Source organism: Sarcophilus harrisii, chromosome 1, assembly GCF_902635505.1.
Source record: "Sarcophilus harrisii chromosome 1, mSarHar1.11, whole genome shotgun sequence".
Lineage (NCBI taxonomy): Eukaryota > Metazoa > Chordata > Mammalia > Dasyuromorphia > Dasyuridae > Sarcophilus > Sarcophilus harrisii.
In genome coordinates this window covers 192,509,783-192,528,645 of record NC_045426.1, presented here as the reverse complement: position 1 = coordinate 192,528,645, position 18,863 = coordinate 192,509,783, and the positions used below count along the sequence as shown (strand labels likewise).

Below are 18,863 nucleotides of genomic sequence, written 5' to 3'. Positions count from 1 at the left end.
GTGGAATAGATTAAAGTTCACAGAACAAAATAGTCAATAATTATAGCAATCTAGTGTTTAACAAACTCAAAGATCCCAACTTTTGGGATAAGAATTCACTATTTGACAAAAACCGCTGGGAAAACTGGAAACTAGTATGGCAGAAACTAGGCATGGACCCATACTTAACACTGTACATCAAGATAAGATCGAAATGTATTCATGATTTATGCATAAAGAACGAGATTAGAGGAATTTGTGACCAAAGAAGAACTAGAAATCATTATTCATCACAAAATAGAAAATTTTGATTATATCAAGTTAAAAAGTTTTTTTTTTTTTTTTTTTTTTTAACAAAGAAAACTAATATAGACAAGATTAGAAGGGAAGCAACAAACTGGGAAAACATTTTTACAATCAAAGATTCTGATAAAGGCCTCATTTCCAAAATATATAGAGAATTGACTCTAATTTTCTAAGAAATTAAGCCATTCTCCAGTTGGTAAATGGTCAAAGGATATGAACAGATACATTTCAGATGATGAAATTGAAACTATTTCCACTTTTATGAAAGTGTGTTCCAAATCACTATTGATCAGAGAAATGCAAATTAAGACAACTCTGAGATACTACTACATACCTCTCAGATTGGTTAGGATAACAGGAAAAGATAATGCAGAATGTTGGAGGGGATGCAGAAAACTGGGACACTGATGCATTATTGGTGGAGTTGTGAAAGGATCCAAAGATTCTGGAGAACAGTTTGGAATTATGCCCACAAAGTTATCAAACTGTGCATACTCTTTGATCCAGCAGTGCTACTACTGGACTTATATCCCAAAGAGATATTAAAGAAGGGAAGGGGACCTGTATATGCCAAAATGTTTGTGGCAGCTCTTTTTGTGGTGGCTAGAAACTGGAAAATGAATGGATACCCATCAATTGGAGAATAGTTGGTAAATTTATGGTATATGAATGTTATGGAATATTAATGCTCTGTAAGAAATGACCAGCAGGATCAATACAGAGAGGCTTGGAAAGACTTACATGAACTGATGCTGAGTGAAATGAGCAGAACCAGGAGATCATTATATACCTCAACAACAAAAATGTATGAGGATTTATTCTGATGGAAGTGGATTTCTTCGACAAAGAGAAGATCTAATTCAGTTCCAATTGATCAATGATGGACAGAATCAGCTACATCCAGAGAAGGAACAGTGGGAAATGAATATGGACTACTTGCATCTTTGTTATTCTTATCAGGTTATTTTTACCTTCTGAATCCAATTTTTCTTGTGCAACAAAGAGAACTGTATGGATCTGCACACATACATTGTATCTAGGATATACTTTAACATGTTTAACATGTATAAGACTGCCTGCCATCTATGGGAGGAGATGGAGGGAAGGGAAAAGTTGGAACAGAAGTGAATGCAAGGGATAATGTTGTAAAAATTACCCATGCATATATTCTGTCAATAAAAATCTATAATTAAAAAAATAATAATAATGTATAACTAAACAAAAGAGAATTGGTTGATCACATGGTAAATGCATGAGATGGAGAGCCATAGGCTACAGTGATGTCCTTTGAATATCAGGAATCCATGAGGGAAAGCCTCCAGCACATTTGGTGGATTCCATGGAAAAGCATGGGCAGATAGCAAAGGGGTTAGGTAGACACGATTGGATGGAAACCTGAATTCCTGGAGAGAAGATCCAGATCAATAATGTCTCAGACCACGTGAATATTTGTGTAAGGAGCAGCATGACTGAAATGTTTTTTAAAGCCTTTCTTCCTGCCTTTCCTCCTTTTTCCCCTTTTCTGAACATGTATACATCCCCTATCACTCTGAAACTATGGGGGCTGTTCAGTTTTCAAAATGCATGATCATTTTCTTCATTATGTTGGTAGTTTTTGTTTATTTGTCATAAATTGGTGAGAAGCAAGAATTTTAAAGTACCTTTTATCTCTATAGATCATAGAATATTAGAACTCAATACAGCCTCAGATGCCTACTAGCCTTCACATTTTGTTAATGGACAATTTGACATGAAATTTGTCCGAATTCAAAATATTAAAGTGATGGAAGAGCCAGAGTTCTTGACTTCCAATCCAATCCAAAATTCTTTCCATTAAGATATTTCTTCTTACTTGTTATGTCAACTTAATTAGTAATTAATATTTTCAAATAAACTACTTTAATTTTATTATAAATATTAACAAAATTACAATGCATTTTTATGTTCCTAAATTAACAAAGATTGTCTTTGATCTTTATGGTATGTGTTCTGCACAGAATAGTACTTAATATATTATTTTTTCTAATTTTTTCTTATGTGACCAATGGTGGTTGAAGGCAGGGTTAGGAGGAACAAACTTCATATTTTTTTGGCAATTTCCTCTCTTCACAGCAAACAATTAAACATCTGTTGGTGCTTTCTACCGTTCTCAGAGATGGCATATTAATACACTGCTTTTCTAACTTTAAGGTGCACATGGTTGGCTGTAGGTCCTTCACAGCTGCATCTTATCAAATAAGCCAGGAATAGCAGCAACTATAACTTTTGCTGCTTTTTTTTTCTTTAATGAGAAAAAGTGTCAGAACAATACCCAAGCTAAAAATTCACATCTTGATTTACTGTTTTAATTTTGACTAGCCTTATGCTGGCTTGCCCAAATAATTTTTTCTGGGGTCAAATGGGTGATTTTTCTTCTTTTTAAGGTAATTGCTTTCCAGAGTCCATTAGGAAAGAAACTTTATTCAGTGCCTTACAAAATGCAATAGTTGATTATTTAGGATTCCTTCTTAACCCCAAGTCAAATCTATAAGATGTATTAACCTATGTGACTACTTTGGTGATGGATAATGATATAAAATTGAACTGATTTTAATCCTCAACAAATATAATTTGAAACAGGGACCCAGAATTCACATTCAGTAGCTAGTCCAAGCCATTGTCACAAGGCTAAAGTGATCTTTTCCTGCCCTCCCTCCAAGACTTTAGAGCAAAAATAGTAATCCACAACTTTTACATGGGGATTGAGAGAAATTTGCCTAACTATTGTATCCTACAAAGCAACAGTCATCAAAATTATTTGGTTTTTCTTTTTCAGAAAATTGGGGGGAAATTATATAGAGAGCTTATGAGACAAAGGTATCATCTAAAATATATAAAGAACTTTGTCAAACCTGTAACCATATGAATCATTTTCAACTGATAAAAAGTCAAAAGAAAACAGGCAGTTTTCCAATGAAGAAAATGCTCTAAATTATTACTAGTTAAGAGAAAGGCAAATTAAAATAACCTCGATATATCATATTTTATAACTACTAGATTACCAGAAATGGTAGGAGGGAAAAGTGACTATTGGAGAGAATGTGGAAAAAGTGGGACACTAATTCTTTGTTGGTGGAATTGTGAACTGACCCAATCATTTTAGAATACAATCTGGAATTATGCCCAAAGAGTTATTAAACTATTTATACTCTTTGACCCAGCAATACCACTAGTTGGTCTATTTCTAAAGATGATTAGGGAAAAAAGGAAAAGAACTTCTATGTTCATGGTGGCTCTCTTTGTGGAGGCAAAGATCTGGAAACTGCCAGGATGCCAATCATCTAGAGTATGGCTGAACAAATTACAGTATGTAATTGTGAGAGAATACTATTGTAGTATTAAAAAAAAATGACAATGATTTTAGAAAAACCGTCAAAGACCTACAGTAAATAATGAAGAATGTCTGTTAGAAATACCCAAATTAATTCTCTAAGATACATGAAGAAAGATGTTATCTACAGCCTCACTGATAAATATACACACACACTTATTTGTGTCTAATGATAGATACCTCTATGGCAGGGAAAGGGGAAAGAAAAAAAAAGAAAAATTTACATGCCCAAAGGGCTGAAATCTGTGCACACCCTTTGATTCAGCAACAACACTACTGGTTTTGTATCATCAAAGAAATCATAAAAATGAGAAAAGGACCCACATGTACAAAAAATGTTTGTAGCAGCTCTTTTTGTAATGACAAGGAACTGGCAAGTGAGGAGTCACCCATCAATTGGGGAATTTCTGTACAAATTGTGGTATATGAATGTAATGGAATACTCTTGTTCTATAAGAAATAATAAGCAGACAGATTTCAGAAAAACCTGCAAAGACTTATAAGAACTGATGCTGTGTGAAGTAAGCAGAACCAGAACACTACACAGTAAAAGCAACATTGTGTGATGACCAACTATGCTCTTTTCAGCAATACAGTGATCCTAGACAATTCCAATAAACCTGTGATTTGTTATAGAAAATGCCATCTATATCTTGAGAAAGAATTATGGAGAATAAATGCAGATCAAAGCATACCATTTTCCTTTTTTTGTGTTTCTTTCTTGTGGTTGTTCCCTTTTGTTCTGATTTTTCTTTCACAACATGACTAATATGTAAATACATTTAACATGATTGCACATGTATAATCTATATCAGATTTCTTGCTTAAGGAAGGAAGGGAGGGAAGGAGAAAATATGAAACTCAAAATCTTACAAAATGAATGTTGAATCTTTACATGAAATTGGGGGGAAAAACTATTAACTGAAAAAAAAGAGAAAGAAATCTACATGATAATTTTGTTGTTGATATATTTGAAATAAATAGTTGTACATAGTATATTTTCAGTTTCATATATAATCATCTTTTTTTATTGTACTATGTTATGAAAATGCTTGTTTTATTTCACAAATTAAAATAAAATAAATAAAACTATTTGATATTGATTTAAAAAATAGAAAATTTCATCAATGACAGATCAGGTACAGAAGATTCAGATGCAATTGGATACAATAGCATAATCTTCAATAAATTCAAAAATACAACACAGAGAATAAGGATTCACTTTTAGGAAGATGGAAAGAAGTTTAGGAAAAATTAGACTGTCATCAACAACTCACACATTTTACCATAATATGCTCCAAATGGATATATTACTTGGACATAAATTAGGGGACAGAAGGAGTCCACTTAAGTTTTCACAGCTTGAGATAGGGCAAGAGTTTTCATTAAACAAGGAACAGAGAAAAGAATAGGAGATAGAATTTCATTTAAATACAACTTTTTTTTTTCTCAAAAAAAAATCAGAAGAGAAACAATTAAGTGAGAATATGTCTTTGTAGCAAATTTCTAATAAAGATGCATAGGGAACTGATACAAATATATAAGAACAAGAAACAATATCAACAGATAAATAGTCAAAGGAAAAATCAGTTTTCAATGAAAGAAATCTAGGTGATCAATAACCATATGGATTAAAGTTCAAGCATATCACTGACAAGAAATCACTAAATTGTATATATACTCTGATCCAATAATATCACCTCAGGCATATACCTAAAGATTAATATACACAAAGGAGATTAAAGAGAAAAAGATCCATCTGTACAAAAATATTTATCTAAGCCACTTTTAGTTATAGCAAGAAACTGGAAACTGAATTAGTATATATCAACAGAGACATGATTAAAGAGCAAATTAAACTGTGAATATAATATAGCATTACTGTACTGTAAGAAATGACTAAGAGAGTGGGTTCAGAGAATACTGGGAATACTCATGTGAACTAATGAAGAGTGAAATAAACAGAACCAAAAGAACTATCAATACAATGTCCACAATAGTATAAAGAAAAATAACTTTGAGAGACTTCAGAATTCTCAAGAATGCAATGACCAACCATGACAACAAAAGACTGATGATGAGACAAGACTCCCACCTATTCGTGAAGAAGTTAACAGGCTATATAGGTGCAGAAGGAGACATAAATTTCCAGACATGATCAGTATAATATGAATATATTTTGCCTGATTATCTTTATTTACTTATTATCTTTAAAGGAAGAGTTCTGGAAGAGAAGTGATAATGCTACTCTCTAAAAAAAGAAATAAAAAAGTGGGGGGGACACAATTTAAAAAGCAAAAGAATGTTCAAAAGGAACAGAGCATAACAGGCTAATAGTTATACTTCCACAATGAATTTTTTTTCATGCAGATATACAGATATATCTGTAGATCTATATTTTTAAAACCTGCATATACCAGGGGAAAAAAATAACAAGACAATTGAGAACAATTATTGTGTTGTTTTGACTGTCAAAATCATTTCATTCCTGGTCCTTTTCAAATCTCCTTTTAAAATGAAGATTTTACAATTATTAAGTAGAGGAAAATTTAATTTGATTAAGTGAAATACAATCTATCATTGCTAGAAAGGAGGAACAAATTAGGATTTAATATTAAAGTTCACAAAGTTAAAGAAAATGCAAACATACCACAGTTCTTTTAGCTAGCTCTAGCTCTCCAATTTTTTCAAGCAGGTCATAGATGAGATCAGTTTGGAAGAGGGCTTCAGTGATGGGTGCAGTGTGGGTTTCATTTCCAAGGTAATCAATCAAATCAAAGGCCTTTTTCAGAGGTACCTTTCCTAAGCTAAAGTGTCAGAAAGTAGGGGGGAAAATTAATCAGGAGACAAACCAATCACATGAAATTTAAATTCATGGCATCCAGAAAAAAAAAAATTTTAATTTTCTTGATTAAGTTTACAAGGATAAAGATGAAAATGAATTTCACAAAGGGTAGACAGAATCATAACAGTTAATTTCTGAACCAATAAATCATTTGAAAACAGCTGCTCATCTGGGAAAAGTACTGAAGTAGGGAGAAAGGACTGATTTCAATTTAGACCTTCTGGAGAGAGGTAGGAGAGATAAGCAGTATTATTTTTTCCTTTTGGAATACAGTTTTGAGACTTTTTCACAAAGCTGTTAAGATGTTTTATAGAACTCTATTTTTCAGAAAAGATTTTACAATTGTGTGGGGGGAGTTATGCTCATAGTGGAGAACAATAAAAATGAGAAAAGGTTATTCGCTATAAAGAAAAACAAATGGTGATTAACAGCTGTCAAAGCACTGTCCCCTTTTTTTCCAAAGTTCCATCAAAAATAAGAGCAAAATATCTATTTGTATATTAAATTTTGGAGGTGGATGAGGCTTTATCCTCCTCCATACTTTTACCCATACTTTTATCTAAGTAAAAGTACAGAAATGTGTTCAAAGAGTAACAGAAATTTATTCAAGTCATTTTCCTGCTGGAAAAAAAAAAAAGCTGCAATGGTTCACTACTGCCAACTGAATTAAAATCTTTCTTAATTTGTCACCAAGTTATCTACTTTTGTTTTTCTTAAGACCTCCATATTCCATAATTAATACTCTTTGCTGCAGTCACTTGTCTCTCCTGGTTATTCTCCATACTATGTATATTCTTGCTTCTCTGTCTTCACTTATGCTGTTCCTCCTGCCTAAATTAAACCTTATAAAAGTCCATCCTAACCTTACCCATTCTTCAAGGCTCAACTGAAAAGGCACCTCTTTCTTTGCTGATTTCTCTAGTCTGATCCCTCTTCATTTAATACTGTGCAACTCAGCATTTATTTATTTACCAATTCTTTCAGTTTTGATCCTATCTCTTCAATTTGACTGTAATCTTTAAGGAGAAAGGTTATGTCTTAGTTTTACCCTAATTTGACATCTAACATCTCCTAAATATTTTGAAATTTTGTAAAGGACTATTACATCCCACGAATTCATTGTTATTCTCACCTTATGAAAGAGAAATACATTTGAAAGTAAAGAGAAAGAATAACAGTAGTGGTCTAAGCAGAGCTGTGTACTACCAATAGAAATCCTGGATCTTATCAGATGTCACTGAAATTTTTTAAAATAATAACTTTTTATTTTTCAAAATACATGCAAAGATGGTTTTCAACAATGACTCTTGCAAAAACCTTGTGTTTCCCATTTTTCTCCCTTCCTCTTTCCCCTAAATAGTAAGTAATCCAATATAGATTAAACATATATCACTGAAATTAATGAGTAAATATTAAGTATAACATTTAAACTAGGGGGATTTAAAAAAAAAATATATATATATATATTTATTTATTTATTTTAAATCAGACTCTTCTTTAGTTTTAGCTAAGCCTCTTTTGTAAGGCTTCCTAAACTGTCAACCTAGAACTTCTTTAGCAAATATTATTAGTTCCTTCATCTGGAAAACAGGAGATAATAATGGCACCTACCTCCCATGGCTATTGTGAGGATCAGTAAGATAACTATAAATATAAGCCAGCAGATATAGCACAAGGCCTGAAGTCAGGAAGATTCTCTTTCTGAGTTCAAATCTGGCTTCAAACACTTATTAATTAGCTTAATTCTGTTTGCCTCAGTTTTTTCATCTATAAATGGAAAGGCAAACCATTCCAACATCTTTGCCAAGAAAATCCTACAAGGGGTCACAAATATTTGGACATGACCAAAAAAACAATAACAACAATGGCACAGTGCCAGATATATAGTAAGAGCTATATAAATGTTAGTTATTATTATTATTATCATCATCAATATAGTAGTATATTTGTGGTACAAAGTAAATAAAAAATGTTTGTTAGTTGTTGACTGACTTACAATTCATTTTGCAACTACTTGTCTTTACAATGCACTTTGTAAAATTTAATTCATGGTAGGCATAAATATTTATTGGTTTGATTAGGATTTATAACTATTTTTGAAGGACTAATAGCAAGATCTAATTCCTTACCTTGAAAGCTCAAAAATATTGTTGATAAGGCCGGCTCTGTCTTTGTCACTCAGGACACTAATGTTTCTTTGCAATTGCTGAATGAGTGCTTCCCAGTCATGATCTGCATAGTGTACTATGTAGTACCCAGTCATTTCTACATTGAACTTAATCCACTGTACTTCTTCTGTAAGATTGAGGACATCTAATGCAGACAAAAAAAAAAAAGGGAGAAAAAGACAGTTTTACCAGTTGTTAAATAGCAGCCTCATTCTATTACAAAAGTAGTAACTTCATGTTAAAATATATCATTTTCCTAGGTAATCAACTCCATATTTCCTGTTATAGTTATTATCCTGTTTATCAGACAACAATGTAGTAGTGAAACAAGTTTATCATATCTACCTTTCAAAAATTTCTAAGAAAACTTTTAAATGGGAGAAGCCAGCAATATAACCCAGTTACTCTGATAATTTTTTGGAAGGCCAAGGAAATGAGGAATATAAAAAGGTATAGTTAGTCAAACACCTGGCATCACAGGAAGTAGTAGTTTCAGTAAGCAAATGGTAAACACTTGTTATTTTTTAATCTACAATGAGGAATGAACAGTAAATATCAGTCAATAAAGTATATTCTGTAATAAGAAGAAAAGTTGTTTTGTTTTGTATTAAACACCTCTTAAGTTCAAATCCTTTGTCTGTTGCTTACTACTTTTGTGACTTTAAGCAAGTCTCAACTGTCACAGGATTCAGTTAACTCTTTAAAGTTGAAGAGGTTGGCCAAGATGGCCTCTGAATTTCCTCCCTTTTATCTCTAGACTAAGTCTATTGAGTGGCAAAAAGCCCCAAACCTAGTTTAGATGAGATTTTAATAGTTCAATGATCCAATTTCTTAGGAGGAATCAAGACATTCCCAGAAACACATTCTAATTAACAAGTTAAAACCTTTCAATTATGTTCACTCCAAAATTAAGACTTCTAATTTTTCTGATGAATACTCTCAAATCTAACAAATTCTCAAATCTCATATCCTCAAATCCTGGCTAGTAGGTCAACTTGACATCAAGAAAATTGAAAGATGGCATTTGTCACAGAATTATACTTATTCTCACTCTTGCACAGTTGTGTTTTACTGTCAAGATACTTGAAAGGAAGCTTGCAAACACTTAGTACGAAGCCATTAAGAAAAATTCTCTCTGATTTCACTGGCACCAACCAAAACTGCTCTAATGCAGTCTAAGGTTCCTCTCCTGGAATATACTCAAGGGCAAAGTGAAAAATAATAATGATGATGATGACGACAATGAAGAAAATGATAAGCTAGCACTTATATTGTAACTACTCTACAATGCGATTACCTCATTTGGTGGCAGGTAGTGGGGATCCAAAAAAGAGGCAAAAGATAATCTCTGTCACCAAAGAGTTTACAATCTAATGGGATTCCTAAATTTTAGCACTGACTCCCAGATAAAGCATTATCTTAGTGATCAGACCATAATTACATATAGTAATAAATATGGAAAATAACATAAATGAAAAAGATTAAGCATTTCTGCACATTTAAGAAAATCTAAATGATTTAGACTCTTTTAAAAAAATTTTAACTAGTAAAACTTCAATTGTCAACATTAATTCAGTAGTTACAATTGGCAAAAGCAGAATAGATGGTCAAGTTTATTACTTTGCCAAAGCTGAATATAATTGTCAGGAATAGCAGAAGTAGCAGCAGCTATACCAAGTAGAAGATAATTTAAAATCTATCCCCTAACAAAATAAATTAGCTTTATTTCATTAGCTAACCTGAAAGGTCTACTAACTTTTTGCTTGCTTAACAAAATCACTGCTGACAGGATTTATTAAATTGTGTAGATTGGGACAGACTTTATCTGTGAGCCAAAAATCTATCTTAACTTAGGGAAGAGTCAATGCACATTCAAAGTAGGACATCTTTTCCCCAGGGTTACCTGGAAGGAAATGTCCATTTATAGATGGTTGATAAGCAACTTGATAAATTGTTAAATTAACAACAGGGTCCAGAGAGCAGAAAAAAATGGTACTGGCATTAGCCTATTAGCATACAAAGCAATGGGGTCAACAAGATAGATACATATGTAAATAAGAGAGAAGCAATTTTAAAGAAATTGTTGAGTTATGTTTGAATTTTCCATATCTTGCCAATGATTTTGAATAGTGATGACTCAGACCAGAGGTATGGAGAAAAACAGCAAAAATATGTAAGTGTAGTTAAATCCAGATAAGGAAACTATGGTATGTTCCATTGTCTTTTTTTTTTTTTTTAAGATAATTTTTATTTCTATTCATTTATTTTTACTGGGGGAATTGGGGTTAAGTAACTTGCCCAGGATTACACAGTTAGGAAGTGTTGTGTCTGAGGCCACATTTGAACTCAGGTCCTCCTGAATTCAGGGCTCATACTCTGCACCATCTAACTGTCCCTCTGGTGTGTTCTTAATACAATGACAGAATACCTTTCATTTTTGTGTATAGTAAACAAAATGCAAACTTAAATTCAGATGAAATTACTCAATATTGTTTTAAAAAATATTTGTCAGAGTAATAAAGTCAATTACTGTTTTTATAAAGGAAGATTTGGGTTGTGCTCCCTGGAGAACAGTAAGAAATCACTGTCAACAAGCATTTATTAAGCACTTGTTATGTGCCTGATACTGGGCAAAGTTCTAGAAATAGAAATAAAGACAAAAACATAATTCCAATATTCAATATTCTTCAGACTATCTTCATTTTTCTCCATACTGCCCTGCTGATTCATCTCCATAGGGATTTATGTACCATGCTATAACAAACTCTTTACCCTGGAAGCTCATTCCATCCCTAGACTACTTCTCATACTGGAAATACCCTTCATTTCTGTGGCTACCTCCTCCCCAAACCTAACTGTATCCCGAGGCTAACTGTTTCCTCATCCCTCTCCAGGCTGCACTGCTGATTCATTTCCAGAATACTTTCTTTATTGCACCCAAGTCAGGTACCTTCATCACCCTTCACCAATAAGGACTTTATTTCACTTTGTATTTACTCCCAGCATTTAGCAAAATCCTTGGAACTTATAAGGGATTAAAAAATGCTTGTCAACTGGTCAAATGTCATCCTAATGGGAAAACTACAGGAAAATTAGATACATGCAAGATACATCCATCAATTAAGAAACATTTATTAAGTGCCTGCAATGGGCTAAGCATGCTGCTGAGTACTATGCAGATAAAGCCAAAAAACAGCCCTTCCCTTCAAAGTTCTCATAATCTAATGGGAGGAGACAACATACAAACAAATACAAACCAGTTTTATACATATGTGTGTGTGAGAGAGATAAATAGAAAACTATTAAACAGAGGGAAGGAATTAGAATTATGAGAGATTGGGAAAGACTTCCTGTAGAAAGCAGTATTTTAATGGAACTTAAAGGAAGCCAAGGAGGTCAATAGATGGAGAAGAGAAAAGAGTATTCTTGTCATGGGGAAAAGTCAGAGAGCATACTTAGAGACTAACTTCTTAATGCAACAGCCAGGAGACCAGTTATCACTGGATGGAAGAGTGTGTCAGAGAGTGTATAAAAGAATAGAAAGGTAGGAGGGGGATAAGTTATAAAGGGATTTAAGTGCCAAAAATTAGATTTTGGATTTGATCTTGGAGGTAATAATTGGAATTTGTTGAATGGGAATGGGGGTGATACTAGGAAAATAGTGATTAAGTGGAGTATAGATTAAAGTAAGGAGCTGATTCAGATAGGCAGACCTACCAGCAAGCTATTGAAGTAAGCAAGATCTGAGGTGATAAGGGTCTTCAACTAATGGTGCAACATCAGAGGAAAAAAAGAGTTACATTACAGAGATGTTGCCAAGATGACACTGACTGACCTTGACAAAAGACTAGCTAGATGTGGGAGATGAAAGACAGTGAGAAGTTCTCGTAAGCTTGAGGGTATGGCAGGATAGTGAGATGTTCTCTCCAATTGTAGGATAGGGGGAAGATTTAGAGGAAAAGATAATCGGTTATGTTTTGGACATAAGGAGAACAGGACATCCTTTTTAAGAGGTCTCATGGGCAGTTGGAGATATGAGAGTGCAGAATAGTAAAGAGTTCTGGTCAAGACAGATAGATTTGAGAATCCAACAAAGATGATCATTAAATTCACAAGAGTTGATGAAATCATCAAGTGAAGTAGGAGCAAGACAAAACAAGAAGAAACCATTTGGACTGAGGACTCAACAAAAAAGAATTGGAGAGAGTCTTATTCTGAAAACTCAGAGAGAATATCAAAGATGGTGATCAATAGTGTCAAAGGCTGTCAAGGAAAACGGGGGTTGAGAAAAAGTCATGATATTTGGCAACTAAGAGATCACTGATAATTTTGGAGCAGATACTGTGGAATAAGATCAGGAGCTGGACTATAAGGGATTTAGAAGAAAGTAAGAAAAGAGAAAGTCAAGGCACTAATAATTAGAGATAGACTTTCTAAGGAGTTTAGCCACAAAGTGTGGAAGAAATATAAGATGATAGTACAGGGATAGAAGAATCAGGTAAAGATTTTCTCAGGATAGGAAATATTGATACATTTGTAAGTGGTAGGACATGAGTGCGTAGAGAAGGAGGGGTTGAAAATAAATGACAGAGTGAGGATGACAGAGGGAACAGCACACTGTTGCTGGATGACATGGAAAGAATGGGGTCACTTGAGCAGATAGAAGGGTTGCCTTGGTAAGAAAGACTATTACATCATGTAAGACAACAGTAATTACAAATAAATGTGTCATTTCTTCTGTCCCTACATCATTTTTCGCAATCAATACCTTATGTGAATATTTTAGGCTATAGTTACTTTAATTGCAAACTATCTTTTTCTCATTTTTGTTTTTTCTTCTAGCTCTGCATTAACTTTTATCTTCATTTTAACAAGTCAATGATCTGAAAAGACATAGATAGTTAACTTCCTAATGTCTCCTCCAAAAGTAATGAATCATTTCTTACCTGTCAAAAATACAATCAATTTGATCTTTTCTGATGTTATTTGACATTATCCACCACGTACTAATTCTTCTCTTAAATAAAATTCATGATTTATAGGTATGAAGCTTCTGAGCTCCCTCCAAATCTGGTTTCTTTCAATCCTCATTCCAAAAGCATATTTTCCAACATGGTTTTCATCATCCATCCCTAATTCCATTATTGATTCTGAGTCATGGAGTAGTATATTAAAAGCTGATTTAATTTGGACATTTTACCAATTTTTTCACAGACTTTCTCTAATTATTGTCCAATTATGTTTTCGTTTTTGAAAATACTCCTCATGAATTATGTGACCCTGGTCAAGTCACTTAACTTTTTACCTCAGTTCTTCATCTATAAAATGAGCTAAAGGAAGAAATGACAAACCACTCCAGTATCTTTGCCAAGAAAACCCCAAATGGGGTCATGAGAAGTCAGTCACAACTGAAATGATTGAACAACAAATCATGAACGCCATGATATGGCTTGTAAAATATTTTTTTGCCTTTGGAAAAAAATTAAAATCAAACCTGGTAGCAACTTTATTTGCTTCTCTCCAGAGAGAAACTGTCTAAGTAATCTTTCAATTTAGTTACGCATTTCCTCCTGGCTTCTGGTTCTGCTTAAGATTTCTGTCAAGACTGATAAAATACAATATCTCTGATACTCTATACATGTGCTGGTCAAAAAACAAAGTTCTTATATTATAGTAGCAATAATTAAGTCAATGTTTCTGTATGGTTTGAAATCTGTGTGATTCTTGTCACTGTCTACAACGAAGTCTGAACTTATAAAAAATAATACTAATAATTATATCTCCACATAAGTTTACTTTGTAATCTTATGTATTTTATTTTGTGCATTTAAAAACATTCTAAGAAGGGATAGGCTTCACCAGACTGATAAGGGGATCTATGACATACCTTTCTTAACCCCTTTAATGCCCTGCCACTATCACGGCAGAACAGGATCAAGAATCATATTGTACTTTCCTTTATTTTACTGGTTGCCACAGTAAAAGAATCTGTTACCATAAGATCAATCTACTGATGATAAGCCTTTGTATACTTAGCTAACTCAGAAAGTACTCAGTTTGTTGTCAATGTGTCCCTGAAGCAGTTCCAATGTGATAATAGAGTACAGGATCTGTATTCTGCTGAAAAGTCTTTAAAAACCTAGAATTGCCTCCATGCCATGATAAGGTTTTGGAGTGCTTCGGTCCTTAAAATTGTGGTTCTCGATGCCTTATTTAGTATACCAAATTATCTGTTCTTAACATGGAAAAAGCAGTGAAACTTACTAGATAGAGACTAAACCACGAGACATTAAGACCTGTATTCAAATAGTAGCTTAGTATAAACATGGTCAATTTGCTTCAGCTGTTTGTTTCTTTATCTGTGAAATAGGAAATGTAATCCTTACCTCAAATATTTAAGAGGATCATGTGGATCAATGTATGGAAAGAATTCTGACAACAATCAAGCCACACAGAGCAGAAATTATAAAATATCAATAGCAAGGAAAATCAAAAAGCATAATATCGCTAAGAAGTAGTAACAAAACTAGGGAGTGGGATGAAGGGAGAATCAATTAATATCAAGATGGGGAGGTCAAGACAACAGATATGAAAGAGCAAATGAGACAAAAAGAAAATTTAAAATATTAAGTTAAATAAGAAAACTTAAATTATTAGGTCAAGTTAAATCTCAGATGATCTTAAAGGAATAAAAATACTAGACGCTATATATGAAAACTTAATTAAAGAAAATTTTCTAGTGGCCAATGATAGGCAAGGAGTACAAAAAAATCCTGTAAGGAGAAAGTCTAAGTATTACTCACTAAAGAATATAATTTTCAAATTACAGAAATTACAATTCAAGTTACAAAAACAAAGACAAAGAAAATTCCCCATATCATAGTCTGACAAATTAGACAATTTAGAGGCAATGATTATTTACAAAAATGAAAATTATCCAAAATGACATAAGATTATTAGTTTTTGTTTTGTTTTACAAGACAATTGGAGTTAAATGATTTGCCCAAGATCACACAGGTAGAAGATTAATTATTTAAACAGACTAATTTAAGTGGAAATAATTAGCCCTAGAATTAGCTCTCTTTTCCTGAAAAACAAACAAAAAAAACCCCCAAAACTGGCTCAGTCACAAAATACTTTTTTCAAACTTTTCAAAAACATATAAATTCTATATTATATAAATTATTCATCAATGTTGTAAATAGCTGGGCCTCAGAATCAAGAAGATAAGGGTTCAGTTCCCACTTTTCTGATACATACTGGCTACATGACCCAGGGCTATTTGTGGCTAATCTTTGATAGAGCCTTGCCAACTAATATCCAACAAATCAGTCATAGAAAAAGAGTGTACTTTGACCCCAAATTCGTGATATTATTAGTTGTCTTTGAATATAATGACGTGTGGAAAAATTAGGACATTAATATACTGTTGGTGAAATGGTGAACTGATCCAACCATTTTGGAAAACAATGTAGAATTATGCCCTAAGAATTATAAAATTGTGTATATTCTTTGACCACTATTAGGTCTATTTCCTAAGGTGATGAGAGGAAAAGGAAAGGAACATATATATTCTAAAATATTTATTGCAGTTCTCTTTGTGGGGGGAAAGAACTGGAAAGACTCTGATGGAATATTACTGTGCTGTAAGAAATTAGGAATAAGTTGTTTTTTATAAAAATACGGAAGATTGGGTGAAATGAGAAAAACTAAGAAAATATTGTATATAGTAACAGCAATATTGTTCAAAGAATAACTGTGAATAACTAAGCTATTTTGTATATTATAAATATTCAAATCAACTACAAGGGATTTATTAAGATTTATCTACCTCCACAGGAAAAAATATGCAAAGTATGGTTTTACATATATGCATATTTATATTAAATAGTGGCCTTCTCTAGTACAGGATGAGAAGAGAGGATAACAGTTTGAAATTTAAATGCAACAAAATAGTAAATTCAATTTAAAAAACAAATAAAAAACCAACAATAACAGGAGGTCAGGGAAGTAACAACACTCTTCAATGCCCCCAGGTAACTTTCTATGGCTATAAAAGTTGCAGAACAGTTGCTATTTGGCATTAGTAAAAGCAATAGCTTTATAGGGTGTTCTTCATACCAGTGAAATGACAAGTTTAAGGGAAAATATGAAGAGTACAGATAAAGATGGAATATTACCCAATACCTTTAATACTTTTTATGAGGAAAACATGGAGTTGATTTTTATATTTGGTAAAGAAACTCTCTAAGCAAGAAAATAATAGCTCTGTGTTTCTCATAAACCCAGATGACAAATATTAAATAAAACATCAGCTAATAAAATATAATCATATATTAATAATATTCATCAAAACTAAGGAAGGTTTATATCAAGTAAGCAAAGTTAATTCAATATCAGCAAATTTATGATAATATAATATATAAAGAAGAAAAGATTAGATCAATAAAGAGAAAGCTTCCAATAAAATCCAATATGCATCCAGGAGCAATTAATAGGCACAGTGGATAGAGCAATGGGTCTGGAATTAGAAAGATGAGTTCAAATCTGGCCTCAGACTTAGTAACTGTGTGGGCCTGGGGAAAGTGATTTAAATGTTTGCCTTTGTTTCTTCAATGGTAATATTTGAATAATAATAACACCTACCTAGCAGGGTAGTATGTAAGGATCAAATGAAATCTATTTGCAAAATACTTATCATAGTACCTGATACATAGTAGGCATGCTATAAATGTTTATTCGCTTCCCTTATTATTCCCCTCAATCAAAAAAAAAAAAAAAAAAGTATTGAGTGTTTTTTTCCTCATAACAATGAAATCTACCCTAAGCCAGGAGATAACATAATATACAATTGAAAAACATAAGAAATATTCTCACCAAAGTCAAGTAAAAACAAGGATGCCCACTTTTACTCTCTTAATTTGACACAGAAATGCTAGCTATTATGATAAGACAGCAGAAGATATTAAAAAACTGATATTAAAAATGAAGTGATCAAAAATATTAAAAGATGACCTGATAGCAAATAAGAAATCCATCAAATAAAATCATCAAATAAAAAAATTAAGGGAGACAAGAAATGAATCCAGCAGCATGATAAAAGATTATTTCACATAACCATCTGAATTTTTTCAAAAATAAAAACAAGAAATCACAACCATGAAAATGTCATTGGTCTTGGAAATTAAGAAGAAACCAGCAACTTTGAAGATATCAGTTGAATTATCTTTCCCCTCCCCCTCAAAACTATACAAAATGAAAAACGTATAAAAGGAATATATTAAAAATGAAAAATACCCAAATTAAGAAAGGAGACATAGAATTTAGACAACCTGATATTAGAGAAAGAATTTTAGCAAACCGTAAGTCAGTTTCCTGGCTGAAATAGATTTGTAATTAAATTTTATTGACCATTTGCAAAACAATTAACCACTATGAAACATAAAATTTTAGCAAAAATAAAGAAAACGCCTTCTCAAAAATCTCTCTGAGTTTCTATGAGAAAAGCATAACACTGGCACCCAAATCAGGAAAGAAAAAATAACAAGAGGGGAAAAAACCCTATGGATCAAAATTACCAATAAATAAGTATATAAAAATATTAAATAGCTATCACAACAGTTACATCAATATATTTTAATACTTATCCAGAATGATTTAACATAAAAGAAACAATATAATTTTTAAATTTCACAAAAATTACATCATTTTATCAGAAGACAATAAAAAATGCCATTAACAAAATATTCATTCACACACACACACACACACACACACACACACGCGTGCACGCCAAAGGTAAGTACAATATTTCTTTATGTTAAGAAAAAAAACAACAACCCAGAAAAGAGCCCCAAAATAGAAGATTCTTATTTCAATTAGATCAATAGTAAAACTGTATTGTGGTACAAAAACTCTTATTATTTGTAAGAGAAACATTAAAAGTTTTCCCAGCAAGATTAGGGATAAAGAAAGTCTTCTTAGGTCCCATTTTTAATTTTTCACCATAAATCACAAAAACATCCAATGGATTTATGACTATTTTATATTCAAAAAAAAGGAAAAAGGAATAGAAGTAATGTTTTCCAAAATAGCTATATGGAAAATTCTTAACCCAACAAGGAATAATGATGATCATAAGAAGAAAAAAGGATATTAATAAAAAGTTTTTGTACAAACTATCAATACAGCTAGA

At 32.4% G+C, this 18,863-nt stretch overlaps 1 protein-coding gene across 1 annotated transcript in view; it reads right to left on the bottom strand.

Annotated features, from left to right (window-relative positions):
- Nucleotides 1-18,863, bottom strand: part of LNPEP (leucyl and cystinyl aminopeptidase) — a 118,909-nt gene that overhangs the window by 17,083 nt on the left and 82,963 nt on the right. The window contains exons 12-13 of the mRNA XM_012541125.3: nt 8,630-8,813; nt 6,306-6,462 (exon numbers count right to left, since the gene is read on the bottom strand). Of these exons, the coding sequence (XP_012396579.1) occupies nt 6,306-6,462; nt 8,630-8,813 (341 nt within the window). The remainder of the gene's footprint in view (nt 1-6,305; nt 6,463-8,629; nt 8,814-18,863) is intronic.